This window comes from Neomonachus schauinslandi, chromosome 2, assembly GCF_002201575.2.
Source record: "Neomonachus schauinslandi chromosome 2, ASM220157v2, whole genome shotgun sequence".
Taxonomy (NCBI): domain Eukaryota; kingdom Metazoa; phylum Chordata; class Mammalia; order Carnivora; family Phocidae; genus Neomonachus; species Neomonachus schauinslandi.
Window position 1 is genome coordinate 73,693,414 of NC_058404.1, and position 18,479 is coordinate 73,711,892.

General features: G+C 39.3%; 1 protein-coding gene across 1 annotated transcript in view; it reads right to left on the reverse strand.

Annotated features, from left to right (window-relative positions):
* Positions 1 to 18,479, reverse strand: part of TMEM131L (transmembrane 131 like) — a 162,227-nt gene that overhangs the window by 62,964 nt on the left and 80,784 nt on the right. Inside the window, exons 4-7 of the mRNA XM_044912863.1 lie at positions 17,901 to 17,969; positions 13,078 to 13,201; positions 11,924 to 12,040; positions 10,648 to 10,758 (exon numbers count right to left, since the gene is read on the reverse strand). Coding sequence (XP_044768798.1) covers positions 10,648 to 10,758; positions 11,924 to 12,040; positions 13,078 to 13,201; positions 17,901 to 17,969 — 421 coding nt within the window. The remainder of the gene's footprint in view (positions 1 to 10,647; positions 10,759 to 11,923; positions 12,041 to 13,077; positions 13,202 to 17,900; positions 17,970 to 18,479) is intronic.

An 18,479-nucleotide genomic window follows, 5' to 3' on the forward strand; every position in this document is an offset into this window, starting at 1 on the left:
CAAAGAAATGGGGGTTTGGTTCCAGTGGGAGGAGGAGCAGACTAAGGAAAGTGGGAGCACGGTTTTCAGGAGTCTGCTGGTCTCCTTGCCAGAGGAAGGGGGAACCCAATCTTGATAACAGGCAAGCCCAATGGGTCACAGGTATAAAAACTGAGGAATGTTATAAGGAAAGAATTCTCTGTCCTTTTGCCCCAAGTCTTCCTCTCCCCTTGGAGGTAGAGGGGGTTGCCTCTCAGTGGGCAACAGAACGTGATGCTGTGCTGTAGACAGCACGGAGAAGGGTAAGGGCTCACAGAGGAGCTGGTTTCTTTCCTCTCTACTCTCAAGAGGGGTGTCTGTCCTTCAGACTCAAACCCCCCTTCTGATGGGCCACCCCATGATCTACCCAAGGGAACAGGGAGTTAGGAACTGGCTCTCTGACTTCAGCTGATACACAAGAATGTGGCTTATCAGCAATATGACAGTGGCATTTTGGTTCCCTGACTCCTCATTTTTTTTATTTTTAAAGTATTATCCATGGCCAGCACAGAGCCCAATGCGGGGCTTGAACTCACGACCCTGAGATCGAGACCTCAGCTGAAATCAAAAGTTGGACACTTAACTGACTGAATCACCCAGGCACCACCCCAACTCCTGATTCTTATACGACCACTAGTTTAGAACCAGGAATACAAGCGTTATTTATTGGGCATCTTCAAATACCCCAACAAAAGTTTCTAGAATATTCTAACATAATGAATGTTTGAAAGAAGTCAAAAAAGATTCATGTCTCATTAGTTCATAAATAGTTGAGATTATAGTTTCTTCCTTTGAAGATCATTTATTCAATTATCAAGCATTTATTTCTGCATCTTATATGGCCAGACTGTACTAGGTAATAAGAAAACAAATACTGGCTAAGACAGGATTCCCGCTCTTGAGGAGTTTATAATCTTGGCAAAGGAAAATACACATTTAAAAACAAAAACTTTTGAATACTGTTATTTACTATGCTAGGGATCTCTTGGGGTTTTCTGTAAGGAGCTAGTCAATTCTCCTGGGAGGCAGAAAAGAAATAAGGTAAGCACTGAGTTAAAGAATGGACCAGGTAGCTGCTCGCTAAGAACACTGTTCTCTCCTGCCAAGAGAGCAGAGATTTTAGAGAAGCAACAGGGGGAAGACAGAGGGGAGGGGACTACGTGCTCTGTAGAACAGAAGGGAGACACCCACCCCCACACATCTAGGCATTTCTCTCTCCAGTCTTTCCCATGCTTCCTTCCTTTCTTTCTTCCACTCACCAGCCCCCTATTCTCCACTTCCCACGGTCCCATCCCCTTGAATCATCCTCATTGGAATGAGATGAAAAAGAGAAAAATGTATAAATTAAGCAATCTCCTTGTTTTTTTTTTTTTATTTCCTTGCTTCTAAAAGCCATATTCATTCATGCAAATGTTCCTCACTCTGCTTCCTATATGTACTATTTTCTATAGCACTGTATTCATTATTGATATACTAGTAGTCTTTGGTCCTTCTCTTAATGTCCCGCATTAATTTAAAAAATGCACACATCACTTATGAAGATTCTTTTTTCAAAAAATAAAAATTAAAAAATAAAAGCCATATTCAGAGGCAGGTATGTCGACAAAAATTAAGTAATGGCATATATTTACCTAACATATAGTAATACTTTTCCAGAGTCTGACACTCTATCATTTTTTATGTTAAAAAAAATCAAACAACTTTTATCATGCAAAGAAATGGTATTAAATACATTACTGATTACACATGGATTTGTAGGAATTCTCAACTATCACATTCAAAAAATCTGTTTCTTCCATTTAACTAATTACAGAAGCCCATCAAGAAAATAGGAGAGCTACAGAGGTTAAAGAATATTTCCCTGTTCTCTATCTTCCATCTCCAATTCCTAGATCAGACTCTTGTAACTTATTTGTTAGTGAGAAATGTGCTGTTTTCTCTTCTGTCGAATTGTGATTGAAAAAACTTTCCTTGGTCCCCTCCCTATACTGATTTTACAGCTTCCCTTTCAGATTGCCACACTTAATTGACAAGGATCAGCACCTCAGGAGGCAAGAAGCAGGAAAGCACCCCGGGGCACCTTCCCCCAGCCTGGCAGGCACGAGGCTCCAGGCAGCCCTTGCCCAACACCTGTCCCTGACATCACCACTCCAAAAGCGAGGGCTGTGCCAATGTGAAAAGGTTAGGAACTAACTCCTGGCCTGAAATGCATTAGATATCACACAGCACATGAGAGAATCTCTCCTTCACACCCTCCAGCCACACTAGACTGTGGTGGCGAAGGGGAACCCTCATCATATGCATGCACACTCAGAAAATACACTGAGAGCAGATGACAAAATATTAGTCCTGGTTCTCGTTGCCAAGAGTGACTGTGGTCTTGGGGCTTATGTCTAATTTTTCACTCCTCTGGTTTCCCACGTTATCTAATGATTACATTGCAATTGTTTATAGCCACAATCTCACTTTTAGATAATTTGGTAATATGATACCACATTAGGACACACACACACACACACACACACACACACACACCTTGGTGTGTCATGAGCTCTCTTCTCACTTCAAAACTTCTCTGGGTTTCCCACTTTGACTCATCATTTTATTTTTAACAATAAACATTATTTTACAATGATTCTAACAACAATAACTTAAGTTCTTGTAAATCTCTGAGACAAGCCTATTGCGACAGTGAGACTCTATGCCAGATTGAGACAATGCCAATTTCAAATATTGTTTGAATTATGCCCAAATAAACCACTGAAACACTCCTCAAATCTCAATGGTTTAGAAATAAAATAGCACTGTAAAAAACATTAAAAAATAAAAACTTTCACTTTTAACAAGCCTAACACAACGATATTTGTGTATTCTATCCCACCATATATTTTACAGTTACAATCATCAAGTATAGTCTAGCTTATACTCTACTATTCACTTGTCAGATGAGGCATCATAATTACCACCTGGAAGAACTACTGAATAGTCTACCATACTGATATAATCAAATTCATCAAATCCTTCTTCTACTGTTGAGCCTTTAAGCTGTTTCTATTGTTTTATTGCCATTATAAAAATGCAGCAAAAAAAACACATTTTATTTGCTATTTGTCTTTTGTGGACCATGAATTACTAAGTCAACAGATATGAGAGTCATCACAACATTTCCTATATATGGGGAAAATCCTACAGCAGACTGAGCTGCCCTACCGATCCCAGCTCTGCTCTCAGCCTCCACCAAGTAACGTAAACTCTGAGTCCCTTCTGCAATTTCTAAAATAAGAATATTACCACTTGCCCTGGTAGTAAATCTGGTGAAGGTCAACGTGGCTGATGTGGTGAAAAGGTGAAGTCATACAAATCTTACATGGAACAACAGGTAGATATGCTATTTGGGGATCACAGCTCAGATGTCCACTGACTCACCTATCTATTAAAAACTCTGGGGGCCCTCAGTGTACTAAACACTAAAGTGATGTTGAGATTATAAAAATGAAAAGGAAACAGGCCCTGTCCAAGACAGCCTCGTGAAAGAGCATGGGAGGGAGACAACACAGGACCCCAAATGTTCAAGCAGGGGCCTGAACCAAGTGCCATGGGGCCCAGAGCACGGACTCACCTGGAACCCTGGGAAGGCTGCAGAGGAGATGATACCTGAACTGGATCTCAAAGGATGGAATGAGAAGGATCGTGAGAGTCAGAGGGGGTTGAAGGCTTGTGAAGGTAAGGCAGTATGTAAGAAGGGATGGCATGTTCCGACAGTGAGCAGTTTGGGAGGCCAGAGTGGAGAAGAGAGTGGTGGGACATCTGAGGCTGTCGAGGAAGCTGGAGCAGGTGCTGAGGCCCTCCTATGCCAAGCTACGGGAGCCGGCTAGTACAGAGACCAGGGAAGCAGTGAGCGGCGTTGTTTTGGAGGATGTCAGAACAGCCATGTGACACATGGACTGGAGCGAAGAATGACCAGAATCAGCCAAGGGCCAAATAATGACAAGACTACAACAAAAGCAGAGGAACCTCAGACTCTCACTCGGACCCACTCTAACAGTGACTTCTCGCCTGCTAGGAACCCTTCCTTCTTTTGCCCTTCCAAAGGGCGAAACAAATGAAAAAGAAGGGCCAGATGAAAAGGTTTAAAAAGTAAAAAGCAATGTCAAGTCTGCATGTTCCCCTACTTTCTTCCTAAGAGCAGACACACACATGCAGCACACAGACAGAAACCTATGCCCTCCTCCCCACTGAACTCAGCGGCCGCTACAACACACCGGGCCAGCAAGAATCTAGAGAGAAGACGAATCACACACACACACTTCTGTTTCCAGCAGAAGAGAGTGAGCCATTTCATCCGATTCAACTGAGCAGTGCAAAAGTCAGATACCAACAGGTAAAAGACACAAACAAAAAGGACCAAAATGAGCCCATACTGCCAAAAAAAAAAAAAAAAAAAAAGAGATAACAATTGTTCACTGGCACCCTAGTTTATTCCATGAGATAGACACATTTTTTGTTATTACAAGAAACAAACTGGTATCTTAAACTTAGGATATTCATATTAGAAGGGCAGAAGCAGTGGTGCCTGGGTGGCGCAGTTGGTTAAGTGTCCGACTTGGTTTCAGCTCAGGTCATGATCTCAGGGTCGTGGAATTGAGCCCACACTGGGCTCCATGCTCAGAGTGGAGTCTGCTTGTGGATCCTCTCTCTCCCTCTGCCCCTCCCCACTGTACTGTGTCACTCTCTCTAAAATAAATAAATCTTCAAAAAAAAAAAAAGAGGGCAGAAGCAGTTATGATCTATATGACATTACACATATGAACACTGTTTTTCCCCTACTAGTAGAGAGAAGATCAAATAAAATGGACTTACTCTGTTTGACTACTTTTCCTAAACATACACTCTTTTAGAAAAGGAGGCTAAAATACCAAATAATGCCCTTTTCAGAGTACTTTAATAAAGTTATAGTCTGGAGGTTAAGTTCTGTATGTTTTACAGATGCTCATTTAATGCTTCCAACAAAAGACAGTGTGGCCCAGGCCTGGAAATACACAGACAGAGGTATAAAATTGGCTTTTTGATCTCATACAAGTAATTAATTTTTCCTCCAGCCTGTATCCCTAAAATAAATCCATAATTTTTGAGCATTATTTAAACTTGACTTTTGTCATAGCTGTCTGAATCTTATTTATTTATTAATAAATAAATAAATAAATGCTGGGCATGGAGCCTAATGTGGGGCTTGAACTCACAACCATAAGACCTGAGCTGAAACCAAGAGTTGGACACTTAACTGACTGAGCCACGCAGGTGCCCCAGCTACCTGAATCTTTTAATAGTTTAGGGGAGAGTAACACCAACTACGGCCACAGTATATTCACATGAGGTAATCTGCAGTAAGTTGCAAGGATATGTGAGCTAAGGTGTTCTGATTCCATAAAATTTCTAGTTGCTACCTCAGGAAGCAATTTTAAGGAAGTGTGAGGAAAGAGCAGTGACAACCCCCTGTATCTGAAAAACTCAATACAGCTAGCTGATCCCCAGTGGAAAGAGCTCCCCGTCTTCCATAAACATTCACTTCTTCATATACATATAAAAAGTTTGTAAGAATGTGGAGAAAAGGGAACCCTAGTGCACTGTTGGTGGGAATGTAAACTGGTGCGGCCACTATGGAAACAATACAACCGTTCCCCAAAATATTAAAAATAGAACTACCCTATGATCCAGCAATTCCACTTCTGGGTATTTACCCAAAGGAAATGAAAACACTAACTTGGAAAAATATCTGCACTTTCATGTTCACTGTAGCATTTTATTTTAAGTAGGCTCCATGCCCAGTGTGGACTGCAACACAGGGTTTGAACTCATGACCCTGAGCTTAAGACCTGAGCTGAGATCAAGAGTTGGACGCTTAACCGACTGAGCCACCAGGCGCCCCTAGCATTTTTTTTTTTTTTTTTTTTTGTAATAGCCAAGACAGGGAAACAACCTAAGTGTCCATCAATGGATGAATGAATAAGAAAATGTGATATGCATATACAATGGAATATTATTCAGTCATAAAAAGGAAGGAAATCCTGCCATTTGCAACAACATGGATGGACCCTGAGAGCATTATACTAAGTGAAGTAAGACAGAGAAAAACAAATATAATATGATCTCATCACTTATATGTGGACTCTAGGGAAAAAATACACACACACAACTGAACTCAGAACAGATCCATGATTGCCAGAGGTGAGAAATGTAGGGGGAGCAGAATGGGTGAAAGTGGTCAAAAGGTACAAACTCCCAATTATAAAAGAAATAAGTCCTGGGGTTGTAAGGCACAGCATGGAGGGAAAAATAGTTTATACTCATGCAACTTAACCTAACTCCCAATTATAAAAGAAATAAGTCCTGGAGTTGTAATGCACAGCATGGAGGGAAAAATAGTTTATACTCATGCAACTTAACCTAAAGGTTCCAGAATGCTCCCTAGGTAGCCCTAGCTCTCCCTTAATGACCTGTTTATATACGTTTTTCTAGCAATCTCTCTAAAGCCTCCTTGAAACTATGTACATTTTTGTACTTTATAATCTTATTTGGTTAGAATTTTTCTGTTTTTCCCTGGATGTACAAAATGTACAAAAATGACTTTCATGCAGTCATGCCAATGCCTACTAATTGAGCACCTACAATGTGTCAGTCAACAAAGATCTCTGCCCTGCAGAGCTGAGGTTCTAAATGAGGGACAGGAATAAACAGCTTTCATTATTCGTACTTAGCTCCCCAAGCTCTCTAGCCACCCTGGTACATGACCAAAACCTAGTTCTGCTTCCTTACATCTGAGTTACAGTGGAGACAACTGAATCAAGTGTTTCAGGCCATATACACGTCACAATGCTGTACAAAGGTACACATCTGTCTTTTGTTGTTTCCGACTTAATTTCTCATGATAGAATTGTGTTGGGTTTGCAACAGCAAAATATCTGATGTCTTCCGTGATCCTCCTGACAACTCAGGATGTTGATAACTCAAATTTCTTTCACGTTTTGAAACAGTAGCTTATGGCCACATTAAAAATGCCATTTCAGGGGCGCCTGGGTAGCTCAGTCATTAAGCGTCTGCCTTTGGCTCAGATCATGATCCCAGGGTCCTGGGATGGAGCCCCGCATCAGGCTCCCTGCTCCTCGGGAAGCCTGCTTCTCCCTCTCCCACTCCCCCTGCTTGCGTTCCCCCTCTCGCTGTGTTCTCTGTAAAGTACATAAATAAAAAAAAACTTAAAAAAAAAAATGCCATTTCATTTATGTCTCCTCAAGGCAGCACCAGAAGCACATTTTCTGATCCATACTCCTAGCTTTACAAAATACTTCTGCTGTTTTTCCTCCTCTGATCAGCATTTCTATAGCTTGGAAGAATCAAGCAGCATCTGCACATTTTGGAGCCTTCACCTTTTAGGCACTTTATATTCAGGAATCCTTGGGTGAATCCTTGGGGGCATGTCTTTGTCTCCTGTTAACTATGTTTGAGCCAGGTAATTTTTTTAATACTCAGTTAAACTGAAATCCAACTCTATTTAGGCCCAGATGCAACATAAACCTGAACGTATAAGCAGGCTGTACATTTTACTCACACAAAAAAAATCTAAAAATTATTTGGCCCTATTATTGTTTGAGTGAGAATTCTTTTAAATGGTTATTATCACCTTAGTCTCAGTTTTCTTACGATTCAATGGACTCACATAAAGCGACTGTATTTCTTCTCTCAACTTCAAATTATATTCCTAAACACAATAAAGTTATTTCTCTTCATGTGGAGCTAAGGAGGTAAGTGAAAGCAAAGTTGATGACATCCTAATTTCTGCTAAACCTTCTGAATCTCCAGCATTCTAGCAGATCTACCTTCCAGCTCTAAACTGAACCAGAGGTGATTTTATGAGTACCTTCCAGACCCTTTATTCCCTTTTGAAGGAAGCTGAACTCAACCACTCACCCAAATGATGGGTTCTCAACCAAAAAACAGAAAGAAGAAAACTTAAGACAGATAGAACATCAAAATGAAGACATTTCTTTCTGAGGAAGGTTACCTGGCAATTTTATACCCACTTAAAACACCACACAAACACATATATGTATGCAGTTTCAGTGCAGAAATATTATAGTCAGAATTTTTTCTGAGGAATGCCATAATGATTTCTTTAGTCTAATGTTGCAGGGTTTTTTTGTTTTTAGATATAGTAAGCCTTGAAAAATACAGTTTCCTTTTTTTCTGAATCACAGTAAAAATGGAAGATTAAAATAGTTGCCTTTTAAGAGATATTTTTGATATTCAGATCTTCAAAATACTGGTTTCTAACAAAAGATCAGCCCCCAAATTTGAGTCTTATCTACAAACTCTGAAATGTAGCGCATATTATCACATCATAAGTGTGGTCCAATCTGCATTTGGGGGACAGAGACTTTTCAAAGGGCCAGAGTAGATACTGGCAGGTCTGTTATGGGGCCACCAGAGTGGCCTGGGAGAGAGATGATGACAGCCTGGATGCAGGAAAGGGCCGCGGGTGTCACGGCCGGCAGACAAGATCTGCCAGGCAGTGTGTTAACATGCAAGCTCTCTTCACATCAAGGTCTCCAGCAGACCTCAGAGAGGCCCGCATGGTCACTGCCTCTCTCCCTTAATGCCCCGTACCCTTCCTTCAATTAACCCCTGTTAACTAAGGTATCTGAACACCTGTCTCTGTTTCAATACTTTTATCACCACTAATATGGAATCTGGCATTCAAAGCTTCCAGTCTCAGTAACCAGAGAAACCTGGCCATTCTCAGCCGCCCCCTTTGCTGAAGGACGGCCCTGAGATAAGGCTAAAAATGTTCAGCAGGAAAAACCTATGCTATCAGCAGATGCAAGTTACATTTACTCCAGCCCTTTCAACCCCTTACAAAAACGCAAGTCAGATCATGTCATTCTTATGCTTAAACCCTTCAATACATTCCCACTGGTTTTAGGATTTAAACCAAATCCAAACTTGCCAACCGTAAGAAATCATCCTTAAAATCCTGGGAAGGGGGGGTTATATAATTTTATAAAAATAAAAATAATACTAAAAATCCCCAAGAATTATCTAAAATGATGACAAATCTCCCAGACATGACATTACAGGTAAATTAGTTTTGCTTGTCTTCCCACTGGTATGTAAGCTCCAGGAAGATGGAAATACTAAACCAGTGCATGCCCATAGCAGAGGCTCAATAAGACTATTCCATGAAGGAAAGCCCCAGGTACTACTGTGACCCACACAAAGTTCTAAGCAATGTTCTTTATTCACTAATCAGAAAGAAAAGGGTAGATAAGGTGGCAAAGTTCATCATACATTGGTTCAAGAGTTTTTCTCAATTTCCAAAGTTATCCATAGTCGCCAGGAAGTCAAAGGAGAAAAATGATCAAACCCCACATGCTATTAATGAAATGCATATTGAAAGAACATTAAGGTATCATTACACATGACGCTTGAACAACACAGGCTGAACTATATAGCTCCACTGTTATGCAAATTTTGTTTCGATAGAGTACAGTGCTATAAACGGATTTTCTGTTCCTTATGATTTTAATAACGTTTTCTCTAGCTTACTTTATTCTAAGAATACAGTATGTAATACCTACAACACAGAATACATGTTAATCAGCTTTATGTTATCTGCAGGGCTTCTGGCCAACAGTAGGCTATTAGTAGTTAAGTTTCTAGGGAGTCAAAAGTTATACACAGATTTTGAACTGCGTAGGGGGTGGGCCCCCTTAGCCCCTGCACTGTTCCAGGGTCGACTGGATACACATTCTAAAACACCAAAAACGTTTCTTTCCACTAAGCCACACTCAGGAGAGACTGGAAGCAGGGAGAGGGGAAGATAGTAAGACATTCCTGAAAAAATATCATTACTGGTGACCATGGAGGTTCTGTCTTCCTAAAAAGCAACCTGGAAAGATTTAACAAGCTCTACAAAATGGTTCATACTCTTTAACTACAGAATCTCTCTTTACGGGCGCCTGGGTGGCTCAGCTGGTTAAGCGACTGCCTTCAGCTCAGGTCATGATCCTGGAGTCCCTGGATCGAGTCCCGCATCGGGCTCTCTGCTCGGCAGGGAGTCTGCTTCGTCCTCTGACCCTATCCCCTCTCACGTGTTCTCTCTCTCTCATTCTCTCTCTCTCAAATAAATAAATAAAATCTTTAAAAAAAAAAAAAAAAAAAAAAAAAGAATCTCTCTTTACAAAACATACCTCAAGGAAATAGGTAAGCCAAAAAGGAAATAAAGAAACTTATAAAACATGTACATGGCCTAATGGCAATAATAATGAAAAACTGGAAACATTTCAAATGATCAAAAACAAGATTAAGCCAACTATGAGAAAGCAACACCATAGACCATACAGCCTTTCACGAGACGCACATGGATTCCACTGATCCTTCACATACATGTATTATTTCTATATAGATCAGGATTTTTTTCAAAAAAGCAGAAAATAATAAAATTCCAATTCTGAAACCTGGTGAGTTTAACATCTCTAACAATCCTATATAAAAAGGGCTGCAAAAGATACATCAATTTAGAGGACTACAAAGTGTGGTATTTACCAGAATTCAAAATAAATCTACTATTAAAATTACCTGTGTTTGTGAAAGCTGAATGCTCTGGACCTGTGGAAGCAGAAAGTAAGCATTTGGTAGCTGCTTTGCAGACCCTTCTGTAGAGATTCTTCGAGTGCCAATTCCAGATACCTTCAGGAAAAAAAAAGAGTTAATTACTCCCCTATTCGTTTTGAAACATATTTGTCATGATGTTAAAATACCTTTCCAAAGGAAATCTGTATTCACCACCTTGGTCTTTAAGACCCTATTAATCCAATTATTACATATATATTTTTTTCTACAAAAGAAAGCAACAAAAGTTGCTATATTTAACCTGAATGTTCCTCACTGTAGCAAATCCTTTCAGAAATAAACAATTTTTCTGATATGGGACCAAGTGTTTAATGGAAACCAGTAGGAAATAACCACAAAAATTATAGACCTTGGCTTGATGCCACATCCTATTAAAGATGTCACAGATACCACTTAAGATGTACCTCTGAAACAAATAATACATACGTTTAAAAAAAAAAAAGGATAGTAGGAAGGGAAAAATGAAGGGGGGGAATAGGAGGGGTAGACGAACCATGAGAGACTGTGGACTCTGAGAAACAAACTGAGGGTTCTAGAGGGGAGGGGGGAGGGGGGATGGGCTAGCCTGGTGATGGGTGTTAAAGAGGGCACGTACTGCATGGAGCACTGGGTGTTATACACAAACAATGAATCATGGAACACTACATCAAAAACTAATGATGTAATGTATGGTGACTAACATAACATAATAAAATAAAATTAAAAAAAAAAAAAGATTCCTAACTACTTTGTGAACAACAACAAAAAGATTCTTCACACTCCATCCCTGGTGCCTTGATATGAATAGCAAGCTCCCTGAGAACTGGCCATGTCCCCTGATCAGACATATTCCCGAGCCCAGGAGGGAAGGGGGCAGAAGCACTAGGGACTGCCTTTATAAGCTCCTCCCTCTGGTCTGCTCATGAGATCAGGGCAGAGTTCTGAAAGCCCACTCTATTTTATAATAGAAATAGGATATAGTAGACTTCTTTGTTTTGTTCCAATGCCCTTCAAAGATCCATAGTGAGAGTTTCAGCTCTGTGCTCTGAGCCCGAGACAGCCAACTGTGTATGGCATGGGAGGCAGAAGAAGGGGGAAAGCTGGTGAGTTTGTATCACTAACAATCTTATATTCTAATGACATAAAGCAGGTGGCAACATTTCCAAAAGTCTTTTATAAAATATCCAAACCCCTCTGTTAAATCAACAACCAAATCAAGGGACTAGAGGGAAAAGTTACTTACGTGATAGGGAAGGACTCCATACGAGGAGGTATTAATAAATAAAGAACTTTCAATGCTTCCTTCTTCAGTAGGTAAGAAAATAATTCTGAAGGATGTTTTCCCCATTGCTGGAATTACCTGAAAGGAAGGTACCAAATTAGCCATATGGAATGGACCTCTCTAAAAAAATGTCTTTCAGAGACCTCCTTTTTGATAATGTCCATTAACAGATGTCTAAATATTCTGTGCCCTTGATTCAGAAGTATCATGAATCCCTGAGAATCACCAAATGGATCAAAATCCAACAACCGAAGATAATGTGTCAAAGAACACACCACAGACTTACAGCAAGGCCGCTGCCGAGTCCTTTCACTTCGGACTGGGAATCCTGCCCCCTCACATTCTTCCTCTTCCTTCCTCTTCCGCACCCATGTGTTCAACGGCCTTTATCAAACACAGTTCTAACTCTACTTAAGTAAAAGGAGCCACCGATGTATAAACCTGCCAATTCCTAATGAAAGTCAGGAGCTGCATCTATCTGGACAGACTATCATAAACACAATACTGGGCTCCCTGTTGCACCATCTCCTTGGTCCCATATTTAAAAGGAAAACAGTGTATCAGGTAGACATAAGTAAGCTAAATAAATAAATAAAACCCACTAGTATTTGGGAATCTTCACTGAAGTTAAAGACCACTGAAATCTAAACTACCAGAAGACCGGGGTTTGGTAGTTCTCTGTCATGGTGCAAATTAGCTTTATAAGGGCCATTCACTACTTCCTATTCCTACATTTAGAAAGGAGTCCTATTCTAGTAGATTTGCCAGGCCAAGAGATCACGACTCTAAAAATTGTGTTAATTACTAAATGGTTCAGCATTTGTAGTCATTTTAAGACACATAATACTGTTTCTTTAACCATGAAAAAGTCCTATTAGATACACAACATTATACCTTGTTTAGACTAAACTTTTTTTTCCCAAGGAGATATCAAGAGCCACCAAAATTATGGACAACTGAAAAAAATAAATGCTAAAGCAAACATGCAGAAGGAAAGAGTGTGGGTAGCAGAAAAAGGAAGACAGGGAGCAGAAAGTAAAAACTTCAGGCCAAAGAAAGCAAGAAAACCTGGCCGCCTGCCATAGCATAGTTTCAAAGAGTACATCAACACTTACCCTGCAATGAACAGGAGGCACATGAAAATGTCTAGCAGCTGTAAACACTGAATTCACCACCACCTCACTATCCCTACTAGGGTTATAAGCATAGAGAATCTTTGCTGCAGGGTGACCCAGGAACCTAGGAGGGGAACAAAGAGAAAAAAACAATGGGTTGTGTGGTCGTAAATATAGCCATCCATCCACCCATCCCTCCACCCACTCACACATGTATATACTTTAAACCCAAAAAGCTGTTGATGTTCATTAAAGCTAAAGGCAACAATGATTAAATCCTGCTATTAATAAAACATTTAATTCACAAGTCAAAAACTTTTAAAAGAATCCTTTCTTTCATGAGACACTTATGCCAACCAATGGTAACACCTCACTGACTTTGGCGTTAGAAGAACGCAACGCCATTAAAATGCTTGCAAATAACAGAGTAGGAACTAGGTTCTCGCCTAATGGGGCTCTAATTCAAATGACAATAGGTTTAGATAAGAAACCGTACTCATAGAAAAACCCAGTTTGTTTTAGAGTTTCTTCTCTGAGTAATAAGTTTAAAGAGGCTTTGGTGGGGGTGGGGAATGGATTTCTACTCACAAAGAGACTTTATCAAGTCTCACGAAAGGAAAACGTAATTGTTGCTAAAGACCATTCTTCTGAGAAGAACGCAAACTCAGCAACACTTTCTATCGCTTGTTCTTATCCATTTAAATCATGAGTCTTTTAGAAAATTCTGAGGAAAGCTTTGGCTCCTCCCTCCACAGACACACACAGAAGTTTTAGACATAATTTCAAAACATTCATGACACTAAAGGTAAGAATATCTGCTTTCCAGCGAACACCCTCACTGATGAGGACACTCATGTTGATTTTTTCCTTCCTCCTCGTTTCCACCCGCAAGGCTAGCAAAGGAATTGCAAAGGAGCGGAGCTATCTCTGGCCCACCTACCTGCCATGTTCCCTGGAATCATTTACCTCTGGTTCCTACCAGTTAAGTCACATTGTCATACACAGAGAGCCACAAGAATTTCACTGAAGCCATTTCTCCAGTTTTAATGCCCTCAGAGGCAGGGACCCAAGTATACAGCTCTCTTTAATATGGCCTAGAAATAAAACTATATTCTACATTGAAACTCATCTACATTATATTTGTATTTCTCTGATACTAAGAATTGTGTGTTTTAGAGAAAATGAAGTACACGCTGTCTTATGTACAATGGGATTTCCAAACTACTGTATCCTGCCATCAAATCCCTCACATTCCTCTTCCAGCTTTTCCTCCGACTTTTTTTTTTTTTTTTTTAAGTAAGCTCCAAGCCCAGCGCTGAGGCCAATGCGGGACTTCAACTCATGACCCTCAGATCAAGACCTGAGCTAATGTCAAGAGTCAGATGCTTAACTGACCGAGCCACTCAGGTGCCCCACACCTCCTACTTTTAATCACAAGTCTTAACTGAAGATTTAATATAGCCAATGTGTATTTTAAAAAATAAGTCCTTTACATCCAAATATAAATAAAAGACACACTAATGTGATCAAAACCTTGATTTTTTAAAATTTTTATTATTATTTTAATGTTCTTACCTAATACAACTGAATTTTTTTTATACTACCATAAAGGGTCAACTCAGAGAGCCCTGCCTTGGGAGTGCTGGGCTCACATTTGCCTTTTCCCTCCATTAAGTTAAATAAACAAAGACTTCCATCGTTTTAGGTTTTAGGTAAATAATACGACTCAATTAGCAAAGTTCTTACTACTTATCCTCAAAGTTTTATATCCCATTCATATCACTGGAATACAAGATGTTTAGTTTAAAAAAAATACAGACATTGCCCAAACAAAAACACATTAGAAATCAGAATCCAAACAGCGATTCTACAGAGCCCAGTGACCGCATCCACCAGAAACCTCACCAGACCTAACATAGACCTAGTTACCACTGTGCTATTTTTATTCTATTTTTTAATTCTATTTTTAAAACTGTTCTGAGGATAAGAATTTCCTTCACTAGTGACAACTGGAAGATACTCTATTAATTTAATACTATAAAAGAATGATTAAAATCTCTTATGAATGATTAGCACTTTTAATCTCCGGACCAGCAGAATATTAACCCTTATAATCAACCCTAAGACGTGGGCAGAAGGCAGGTGAATCTCACAATCCTGATTCTGCATCCCAGAGGGAAACCAGAGCTATGAAAAATGATGGGGTTGGGTTTGCCCAAGGTCAGCTTCGAAATAAACAATAGCAAAAGCTGAGCAAGGGCACTGAAGAAATCAGAAGAACTCTCTGGCTGAAGTTCAAATCTAATGCCTATAAATTAGACCATTTGTTAAAAAGTAAGGAAAAACTTGACTAATTTTAGAAGTGTTCTGGGATGCCTGGGTGGCTCAGTTGGTTAAGTGTCTGCCTTCAGCCCAGGTCATGATCCCGAGTCGCAGAATCAAGCCCCACATTGGGCTCCCTGCTCAGCGGGGAGCCTATTTCTCCCTCTGCCCCTTACCCCACTCATGTTCTCTCTCTCTCAAATAAATAAATAAAATCTTAAAAAAAAAAAAAGAAGTGTTCTAATTTAGATTACCATTTGCTCTTATCGAGATTTTTAAAAATCTTTAGCAAAATTAATTTATTCCCATAATCATATCCTAGAGCTCACTTATAAAAAAAAAAATAGCATGGAATGTGCTGGCTTAGAAATCAGAAGACTGGGCGCCTGGGTGGCTCAGTCGTTAAGCGTCTGCCTTCGGCTCAGGTCATGGTCCCAGGGTCCTGGGATCGAGTCCCACATTGGGCTCCCTGCTCGGCGGGAAGCCTGCTTCTCCCTCTCCCAATCCCCCTGCTTGTGTTCCTGCTCTCACTGTGTCTCTCTCTGTCAAATAAATAAATAAAATCTTTGAAAAAAAAAAAAAAAAAAAAAGAAATCAGAAGACTTGTTCTGTCACTTCTAGTGAAATGCCCTTGGGCAAAAAACATTACTGCTCAGCGACAAATTCATGAGCATCTGTAGTCCATGCTCAAGTACAGAGATATTTGAAAATGACACACAAGCAACTCTCTCTCTCTCAGATAATACCTGCCCCCACTACTCCACTATCCTTCTAGAATTGATAGAAGACTCAACTGACAAGAGACACAATTGTACTTTGAGAACTATAAAGTACTACATAAACAAAACTGAACCATCCAAAGGTGAGTCAAGGCTAAAGTGTAAATAACCTTTGCAAATAAAACATTTTAAACATTTGCTTTTCAACCTGCTTCAAGTCATCAGGACCAGAAACGGATGCATATAGCTAATTAACATTTGTAGCCAAGACATCCATCCCTCCATGTGCACTGATCACAGGACTTTTATCTTACTGAAGAATAAATATATCATAGCCAGCATCCTATGAACTAGAGTTATTATCCTCATCTAACTGTACTTACTACATTCATTTTATTATATCTACCAATCTGTAATATATTTTTTCTTTTTTCTCTTCCATATTTTTAATTTAACTTTTGTTAGTTAACATACAGCGCAATGTTGTATAATACATATTTTTAAAAGTAGGTCCTGCATTAAAGTTCCCTTTACGATAAAGACTTTTCACCTAAGTAAAGTGATCTTTCAGAATCTCAAACCAGTGAGGTTTTATCATAAATTCAGCTTTGAACGTTTCTTTACCTAACAGTAAAAATATACAAATTCAAACACAAAAAAACAGACACCTAGAATCTGGTAAAGTCAGCAAGCGCCCTTCCCACTTTCCTCTCTTCTTCCTTTCACAGAATCTCCTTTAAAAGCTCAACAAGGTACTTTTACATTTAAAATTCCTTCTTTACTGCAGCTCTAATCTTTTGCTGATCAGAAGGAAAGGAAAGAAGGCAATCCAGATGAGTCAAGGAGGGCAACCCAGGAGCCCACCACTAACTGCCCCCAGATGCTCTCCCAGCACCACGCCTATTTCATTCACCTAACTCATCCCGTAACTCAAAACAGCTCTTTGTGAAATTGATGTTCCAGGCTGCTTAAGTAAGCAGAGCTTTGACACCTGAAACACTTTCACTTCCATACTTGAAACTCTACCAACGTGAAACCGTATCTTCTCAGTGCCAAGATATGCTGCACCCAGGGCGTTTAACACCTGAAGTTTCGAACTTCAACCACTTTAAGTGTTAATGCCAACAAGAGTCCTTAAATTCTCCCTTCGGCCCAGCATCGCCCTTCTCCTAATTTCTCCAAGTTCCCAGATTAGTCCCTCAACCAACACTCAAGTCATGTTCCCTTCATCTTCCTGGTTCTGAATGTGATGCACTGTTAAGTAATTACAGTTTATATGCTGTCTTCCCCACTTGACTTATTTCCAAAGTCTTAATGGTAACAACTAACGTTTGCACAGAGCATAACAAAGTATAACGAGAAGTAAAAACAAGCAAATGAATCTAATGAAAAGAGTTCAGAAACCATCAGTATTTAGTGTTTTTCACTATAAAATGATCTGATTTGTTATAGAAAAACAGGACTTAATATTGACTTCTTATTAAATTCCAATTACTATAAAACATTATAAGGAGTATTTATTAAAAACTGAAGAAATGGCTAAAACAATTTTACACTCTCCTTTTCACAAAAATATTCCTCTTAACAAGTCCCAAGGTCAATATCCCTTATATTACTAATATACTTAAAATGTACTTAACATTTTATATATAGATATATAAATGTTATATATAAACACATTTTAAATATATTAATATATTTTAAGCATATATATAAATGATATCTTGATGGCAAATAATGCAAATTAAACAAGTTATTAAAAATTATAAAGAAGATACTTACTGAATTCCAAAATCTAGAACTGACGGCTGAAAATGTAAGCCCTTTCCACTAAATAGTTTGTCTGAGAAGCTAAAAAAGAAAAGACAAGACAGATTAATTTTGTTGTAGTTTTGAAATTTGAATGCTGAGTTAAGAGTATATACTTAGACCAATGGCTCTCAAGAGATATAATTTTACTCCCTTATAGATAAGTCTAAATTGGTTTTAAATGTAAAAATTGAATTATCAGAAGTCTAATATAATTCTACAGCTGCAAAAATTTAAGATACTTTTAGATGATTAGATGATGGTTAATATAACTTCGTATCAAATGTACAGATTCTGTAAGCATTCAACAAAAATGGGGAAGCATTTAAGTTTTAATAGGCTTCATTTCTGGATGCATTTGAATAACATGACTATTTTCATAAACTCCAAATCAAGAAAAGACATACATGTAAGGTGGGTGGAGGTGAGGGGCTGGAGGGGGAAAGAGATTTGGCCTCTAAATTAGTAGACTATCTGTAACAGGGAAAGGATGGGGAGTGTAGCCAGGGTTGCCCCTCAAGGCCAAAACCATCACCAAATCTGTATTTTTAA